Below are 9,085 nucleotides of genomic sequence, written 5' to 3'. Positions count from 1 at the left end.
TTCTATAGCCCTGATGAAGACCTGAAACTCAGGTCGAAACGTCGGCATAAAATAAATAAATATGGTTTTGTTTATTTATGTTGTTCTTTTCTGACTGTACTCCCCCTCCAACAAACTTCTCCAATCATTAATCTACGGTCAACTATCTACACCTCATCATTAATAGAAATAATATCACATTGAGATAACAAACAAAGAGATAAAAGTGAAGCAAGCTTGACTGTTGGTAGTACGATAAAATAATCAAATTCTTCTTAAATGAAGAATTTCTTCAGCACGAGCCCAATACTAAAGCACCTCAGCTGTCCTACATAATTTGCTCAGGAGCGAAAACATCTTTTTTACTTTTAATAAAAAATTGATTATTTAATTCCTCTTTTATTAATAATAAATCATTATTTGTAAAGAAGTTATAATTATTGTATTAGGATAACAAAAATAATTCTGATTTGAGGGCCTGATGTTGACCAATTTTACAAGACTTTTAAATATTCCCCATTTTACCAGTTTTGAAAAAGACTAAGGTAAGAATTAAAATGAAAATAATAAATAAAAAAAGCATAAGGAAATAAACCATAACATCAGAGTTATGGGCTTACAATATTTCTAACCTGATTCAATGACTAGATTTGATGGAGCGACCCAATCTTCTTTCGGTAATAACTCAACAGCAACAGTGTCACCATCTATTGCACGATTCAAACTTGCCCTTCCTTGGATTAATATCTGTATAACAATGAAGTCATGAATTTAAACTTTGAATGTTACCAATCATATGTTATTGCACAGTAATAAAATTAAAGTAAAAACATTTTTATTGAAATTAATTTGTTATAAAATAATTTTCAATTGACCACAGTAGGAAACACCACCATCAATAGATCATAATGGGAAACATAATCATCAATTGTCCACAGTATGAAACATAACCATCGATTGTCCACAGTTGGAAATATAGCCATCGATTGACTACAGTTGAAAACATAACCATCTATTGTCAACAGTATGAAACATAACCATCGATTGACCACAGTTGAAAACATAACCATCAATTGTCCACAGTATGAAACATAACCACCAATTGTCCACAGTATGAAACATAACCATCGATTGACCACAGTTGGAAACATAACCATCGATTGACCACAGTTGAAAACATAACCATCTATTGTCAACAGTATGAAACATAACCATCGATTGTCCACAGTTGGAAATATAGCCATCGATTGACTACAGTTGAAAACATAACCATCAATTGTCCACAGTATGAAACATAACCATAGATTGTCCACAGTTGGAAACATAACCATTGATTGACCACAGTTGAAAACATAACCATCAATTGACCACAGTAGGAAACATTCACTGTAAGAAAGAAATATCAATGGTTAAAAAAGTTGTTTTGAGGTCATTAAATTCTCACCTCAAATATCAAAGTAGAAACTATATAATTGTACTTCATTACATATAGTGAAAACTTATAAATCCAAGTTGAAGGGAGGTCTATTTTACTTTGAGTAATTAAATTTTTGAGATACTGAATTTTTTAAGTAATCAGGTTCACTGAAAATCGATTTCAAATTATTGAGTTTTCTATGAGATAAAATTTAATATATGTATATATTTTTTTGTTTTTATTTGGATCAGTCAATGATACAACTTTATTTAAGTAACGTTTCACATCTTCATTGTTTGCATAGTGCGAACCAATCCTAAAGCACCTCTTTCCACATAGAACCCATCAACACTTAGTTTTCTCCTTTGTTTTCCACTACTTTGACTATGGCTACCTGGTATACGAACGCACCTCAGGTGAACTCAAAGCTAAACTTTAACATCCTATGAATTGTTCAATGTTATGCTTTGAGATCACTAGAAATACAACCTACTATTAGACCTAGTTGAAATGACTCTACCCTTCCTATCAATGTCAGTATTTTCCTATTCCCAGTAATTAGAACTCAGTGCGCTTCCTATATCCTACAAAACCTGCATTTCAAATCCTCGATCCAATCCCATACTATCAAGCCCTTTCTATCCACGTTATGCTCACCACCTCACTAAACCGCTGTTTGACAAATCCTTCTTTTTCAGAGCTGCCTTCCACTGGAACTACATTCCCTATAAATACACCAAGCACTAACAATTTCCTAGCTTAAATCGCTTCTGTTTGGCCACCTTATTCTTCTCCAAACTGAATACATGTTATAACAATATTGAACATAAGCATTTATTATTTGTAAATTCTGAAACTAATTTGTTTTGGTCTAACTGTTTTTAGCCAATATATTGCTAAACCTCAAAATTTTTCAAAAGGGACTTGGTCCCAGAATAATAAACTATTTTTCAACATGAAAGTGAAAAGAAGCTCACTAACTCACAAAGTAAACAATGACAGTCAAAAAAGTAGACTTACAATACAATCATATGTAGACATCTTGACCTTCCTAATACAATTAATGGAGTCTTTCCTTGGAGGGATTTTCCTATTGTAATTTTAATTTTGTGTTATAGTCTCGATTTAAAGTTACTAAGTTCAATTTTATTTATAATGCATTGGAAATTGGAGTAAACTTCAGAATATCAAGTTTTATCGGCTTATTGAGCTTTGACAGTATTATGAAAATATAATGGACTATAAATGAAATAAAAGAGAGGATGGTTTTGAATAGTTAGAAAAGAAACTCGATGTAAAGCAATGCACTGCTTTAATGCGTGTTAGGTTGTAGGCCTTGATCAAGAATGAAGATTTCAATATTAGACTCAACTGTTGGTAAGCATTAACACAGTACATTACAATGTTCATTAACACAGTACATTACAATGTTCATTAACACAGTACATTACTATCTTCATTAACACAGTACATTACTATCTTCATTAACACAGTACATTACTATCTTCATTCTCAACCAGAGAAAGTAATTTCATAATTAAAAACAAATGTTAATGTTTTAACTCCATAGAAATAATCCTTAATTTTTAACAATAACAGAATAATAGGTACATTATGCTTATCTGTGACGACAGTAGCTTCTAAGCAGTTCTCCTTGGAAGCATAATACACCCCTTGCAACAGAAGACCAGCTTTTAGGCCATGGTGAACAGCTGCAGGAGGAAGATGGGCAGGGAAGACATCTGTCGAATCTTCACCTCTCCTCTCACTCCATCTTTTTGCGCATAGTCTCTCACTAAGTGTCACTGAATCTGTTGCTTCAGCATAATCACTCACTAAGAGAAAATAAAAACTATTTCAATAATAATTTATAAATTCTTAAATGAATGGAGTACTTCTTTAGTTCTTATTTTAGCTAATTTTTACAGACTATTAAACTATTTGATCAAAAGGTTGCAACCAGTCCATAACACAGATAAATAAAAGTTATTTTATGAGAAAATGGTTGGGGGAGCATTGATTAAAGAATACAAATAAATAAAACTTATATGAGAAGATGGTTGGGGGAGTGGTGAGTAAAGAATACAAAAAAGTAATACCTTATTTATTTGTGCCATTGTATCGGCCAGAATTTTTCAGGCCTTTATTGCCTGGAGCCAGGTTCTAACATCAAGTGTCATAACTCGTGTGAACAAGTTTTACCCCTCTCCGACCATCATCCCATAAGTAAATTCCATTTCAATATGCAATTTATATAGTTAGCTTAAACTAATAAAGTTTTCATAACGTTTTAAAAATGCTATTATTTGCTTATTTGTGTTCTTCACTAACCACCCCTCCTCCCTTTTCCCTCTCACCTGACCATCTTCCCATAAGTAAATTTCATTGCAATATACAATTTATATAGTTAGCTTAAATTAATAATTGCCATTATTTACATGAAAATGCAAAAATTCCTTTCTCAAGAGCTTTTTCACGATTAGCGATATCATCAGACAGCAAAACTGACTTGACGCCGGTGTGTTCCTGATACCAACTTGCAGCTTTTCTTATAGCACGGTCATTTCTGTCATTTACAGTCTCTCCAACTCTTCTTTCAATATAAGTTGCTCTAGAAAAATATCGATAAACATTATTAGGTTATAAAACTAAAGGTAAAAAAACTGAATTAATAAGGTAAAATTAAGTAATAAAAACTTGCAATGTACATTGAGATTAGCTTTCAAAATGATAGTTTATTTCAGAAACACATCAACAGGCATTTTTACAGAATTAAAGTTTATTACAGATTCAGTGTCTGATATTGTTAAGGCACACTTTTAAGCAAAAACTGTTACCTACCATTCAATTTTTTGTTTTAATTTTCAGTAAAAATTACATTTATTACAGAAGCCCATCAAGCAAGATCTCATAGCGGGTTCCTGCAATAAATCTAACTTTCTTCCTGTTTCCATCACTAACTATTAGCGGCACTGTAGCTCCTAACTCTCTATTAGTGGCACTGTTGGTCCTAACTCTCTATAGCTCTAAACTTATTTTTATAAATGTAAAAAATTTGGGAAATTCACTAATTCATACCATCTCGACGCAAAATTGGTTCTCATTTCAACTTTAAAGTGTAAACAGTAATTGGATGTTTTAAGACTAAAGTACAGAATTCTGATTATTATTATTACTGTAGTGTTTTAAATGTGTTCAGGGAACCCCCCTGAACAAATTCAATCATATATATAAGGCACTACTAGCTCATGTGCTGCTTTCTGTTGGCAGAGTTGACCAACGGCCATTACTTTTTTTTTAGGGCAATCCATAGCAAAGGTTATGTTTGCCTAGTTATCTACAAGTGACTAACCTATACTTGCCATGGTTGGGGGTCAAGTTTTTCATTTTGTGAGACCGCCACTTAATGAAAGCCTGAATCGAACACCGGCACCACCCTCAGATCTCAGAACGATAGACCTAGGCCTAACCATCTGAACTATGGACGAACCAAGGACATTACTTTGAAAAAGAGGGAAATGAATAGACAATCCGCCATCTTTATTCTCAAAAGTTAAAGGAATTTTTCTACTCTTAAACTCTTCATTAGCCAAATGGAGTGAGTAGAAGAGACCAGGAGTCTAATGGCCCTCCAGGAGGCAGAGAGAAGAATGGGCAAGCAAAATTAGCAACAGTACCATCATCCAACAATCATCTCACAATAACAGCAAGAAATAGTCATTGTATGTAATAGTTTAATGTATAATTAATAGTCTATAGTCCAACCTATGTAAATTTCAATAGTATTAAATATATATTTTGTCACATCACAGTACACTCAGTAAACATCAGAACCAATGTCATAATCATAAAAGACTGCATACTAAATACAGAGTCATCTTAGGTAGTGCTTTCTGGTAGTTCTTAAGACAACTAGCAGTTACTTTAACAACTTATTGGAGATGAAATTTCTCAACAATTTTGATTTTATTTTCTAAATTATCAGACATCGGGAAAAACTGGATGTGACCATTATTTGAAATGTTATAGCATCACATTTAAAAAATCTGGATATATCCATTTAAATGTAACAGCACTGAATGTCGAACACCCTATTTATCTATGAGGCCTTATAGCTGTATCCTATTCATCTATGAGGCCTTATAGCTGCATCGTATTTATCTATGAGGCCTTATTGCTGTATCCTATTTATCTACGAGGCCTTATAGCTGTATCCTATTTCCACTATCCTCTTGCTTTGGAATAAATTAAATTGAAGATCACTTATTGGCCAGCTTTAACAACTCACTTTTGCAAGCTGAATTTTAACTTATGGAAAGGTGGGCACAAAATTAAAGAAAAACGATAAATAAATATTCGAGTAGTATAGGATCAAAACAAACAGTCTCTACTTTTTGACAAATCTTAGGTAATATTAACATTTTGATGGCCTTTTATTTTTATACTTTTTAATTATTATTTTGGTGAAAATCTGCTATATTCTGCTAAAAACAAGTATCATTCTTAGGTTTAGTATCAAAGTTAAATTAAGTGTATTGTTGCGTTACAACACTTTGGAAAAGTAGAGAAGTAGAGATAGTTTGTTCAGTTCCTGAACTTATCATCTGTAATACTTACTTCAGATGTTCATTAACAAAAACATATACTTTTCTTTTCTTGTCAAAAATAACTTCTTTGAGTCTTTTGAAAACAGAAGAACTCCTGTGTTTAACTTCATCTAATACCGTTTGAGAAATGACAATATTTTCCAAATATGGATCCTCAATGGCATCAATCTAAAACAAAGAACCAAATTAGTACACAGAAATTTTTTAATATGTAATGTTTCTGGTCTGAGAGATATTATTCATGATGCTTATCATATTATTACATTGTAAAAACAGAGAACAGTCACAGACAAATGTCAAGTAAGGTAATGGGAATAGCGTGTAATGTTCATTTCCTGGAAGGGTCTCATATCATACCTAGAAAATTTTCAAATTGTGAGATAAAACTGAATCTAAAAGTGAAATTTTTCTTTTAGCTTTCAAATAGTTCATTTGTAGAGAAAATTCGTTAAAATTTCATACTTCCTGGCTCTGTCATGTTCAAACTCAATATTCTAGTGAGGAATGACCCTGTCATAGCTTCTTTCTTATTTATTGTTATCATAAATAAAATACTTATTGTTTGAATGATCATTGAATTTCAATTAAAGAGTTTGAAAAACTATACCTATTTTTTTTTTTTAACTTTATTGAAATACTTTTTTTTTTTTTTAATTTTAATCACTAGAACTCTAACTGCCCCTTTCTGTGTGAATGACCTATAAGGCAATACTGGAGCTGGATAGACGTTCCAAATCAGTATGGCTTTTAATAATGAGAATGGGAGGCAATATGTCAATTTTGAGGGTGACAAGTTGACTCGGTATCCAGGTTTACTTTTTGATCAAGAACAAGACAATGATTAAGGCCATAGTCAGCTGAGTTGGGAAGTAAAAATTAAAGTTTCACTTAGTGTACTTCATGTGATTTATTTATATCAATAATATTGATACATGGGTAAGCAATATGAAAACAACCGTTACTACACTATAACATCAAGTTGTTTTACACAAAATACAACAAACATTAATAATAGTGATAGTATTACTAAATAACTACTTAAGTTAACTAACTACCAGTTGAGATGTCTTCCTAACTTAACCACGTCAATACTTATCACCTTAGTCACTTTTTGGAAAAACCCAATCCTTGCAATTCCTACATTTCAATTTTGTCACTAATAACACAAAAGACTAAGCGAGATCATTAATATGATTGGTTTGAAATATAATAATTGAACGGATTTTATAACTACAACAAGAAAGCATTACATTTGTGTTGATGAGGACTGTGACTAATGAACAGTCCATCTTCATATTATACATCAAACAAAATGAAAAAACCGAAACATAAGTATAACCCCATGGTGTAACCCATCTAGATTGTGGAAAATTCAGTAAGATCACAGGTTGAGGTTATAGTTGAATAGCATTAGCAAATGTATCCATTGTAATATTTGCAGATCTTATTTTACGCAAAGTTTTGCAGCTGCAGACAACTCTATCCCAACATTACAGGTTAAATTATTAACACAAAATAGATACCTGATCCAATACAGCATTGGTGTCCAAAAAAATATAATGTGGCTCTGATAATAAAGAACATTTAGAAACAGGACAGGCATCCAATACCACATCTTTTTCTTCAAGAGCACATTTCAAGCATCCTTTACAGCCACACCAAATATCTTTACGTAGATAATGTTCTCTGACAATCTGAAATAATAAATATATTCTCAAAAGTTGAAAGATGTTGGTTGAGTTTAACAATACAGTTCCAACGACCGACCTTTAAAATTGTCCCTTTTTTGCTTTGTTTATAAAAAACCTTTCTGGTTAACATGTTTTACGAAAGATGGAACAACTGGCATCAAAAAAAACAAATTGCAACAAAAATACAACTCCACGTGAGTAAACAGTAAACAAAACCTTTACAACGATAACAGTGATGGAAGGTTGTATAATGGTAGGTAGGCAACTGCTCTCTACCAAAGACTAAGGATCCTACGACACTTCAAATCAGTTCGGTACTGAACACTCGGTTCTGAAGTAGCTATTCTATTTCCAAGAGAGGGGGTGGATAGGAGATGTGGAAGCGCTCCCTCCCAAAACAATCATTGAGGAAAAAATAAGCTATTTAAGATTAACTTACTAGGATCTTGCCTTGCTTCTGAAGAACGCAATATCTTACTAATCGGAAAAGTCACAACTTACACATTTATGATGAGTCAACAATTTTCTTGGAATAAATGCAATGTATTTGAATTAAGAGAATTATTATAACTAAATAAGTAGTTTTTCTAACGACAGTGTGAATTTTTAATCTCAAAACTGACTTTGGAAGATACTGCTTTATTGAAAAGCAGGACAGTATCCATGGACGTCGTTCTGCCTTAATTATCGATCAAGGAGGACAGAGATCATATTGAGCTATTTGGTCAATTATTAGATGTAGGGAGAGATGGGTGATCTCGTTGTGGAAAATAAACAATACAACGACTAATAAATACTGGTCTTGGTCTGTACTTCGGCCCACTGCGGGATCTTATACAATGAAAAAGTGGAGTAGACCAAGCAGCCGATTGGGTGAATAGGAGAAGGAAGAAATAATGGGAATAACTGCTATAAAATATGTCACATTATGTTAGAGGACTGGTATATTTCCAGATAATATTGAGCTTATTAATTAACATGGGGAAATTTGTTTCTGGGTCCAAGATGTCAAATTTTAATTACCTACGTGAATATGGGTGATTCTCAAAAGAATTTCAATTATAATGGTAGTGAAGTATTTCATGTCTTTTAGATTTTTTTATATTTTTATGCTTTTCTCATCACTGTTTGTAATGAACATTAAAAGAAAACTAATTTTTTTTTTTAATGCTCTCCCAAGACCCTCAGTTATCACTAACACCGCCGTAACGAAATCAGTTTTGGTTAAATCTTCTCTGTATATATTCCTTGACTGGGAAAACCTTGTATAAATAAAAGGTCATAAGTAATTTAAATTGTTTTTCTCAAAAGTCCTTTTATAGTCTGAGAAAGGATAAAACTACTAGCCTATATAAACCAACATTAAATTTTATTAATATTATTAGAATGAC

The 9,085-nt window shown here is 32.3% G+C and overlaps 1 protein-coding gene across 1 annotated transcript in view; it reads right to left on the bottom strand.

Annotated features, from left to right (window-relative positions):
- Dis3 (exosome complex exonuclease RRP44-like protein Dis3) overlaps positions 1-7,980 on the bottom strand; it is a 38,216-nt gene extending 30,236 nt beyond the window's left edge. Inside the window, exons 1-6 of the mRNA XM_014432924.3 lie at positions 7,771-7,980; positions 7,527-7,697; positions 6,014-6,171; positions 3,835-4,007; positions 3,008-3,231; positions 612-726 (exon numbers count right to left, since the gene is read on the bottom strand). Coding sequence (XP_014288410.1) covers positions 612-726; positions 3,008-3,231; positions 3,835-4,007; positions 6,014-6,171; positions 7,527-7,697; positions 7,771-7,824 — 895 coding nt within the window. The 5' untranslated portion in view covers positions 7,825-7,980. The remainder of the gene's footprint in view (positions 1-611; positions 727-3,007; positions 3,232-3,834; positions 4,008-6,013; positions 6,172-7,526; positions 7,698-7,770) is intronic.
- Positions 7,981-9,085: the final 1,105 nt, after the last annotated feature.

Source organism: Halyomorpha halys, unplaced genomic scaffold (assembly GCF_000696795.3).
Source record: "Halyomorpha halys isolate HHAL.00 unplaced genomic scaffold, Hhal_1.1 Scaffold1129.1, whole genome shotgun sequence".
NCBI classification, from domain to species: domain Eukaryota; kingdom Metazoa; phylum Arthropoda; class Insecta; order Hemiptera; family Pentatomidae; genus Halyomorpha; species Halyomorpha halys.
Note: the sequence above shows the minus strand (reverse complement) of the source record. Positions and strands in the feature narration are given on the sequence as shown.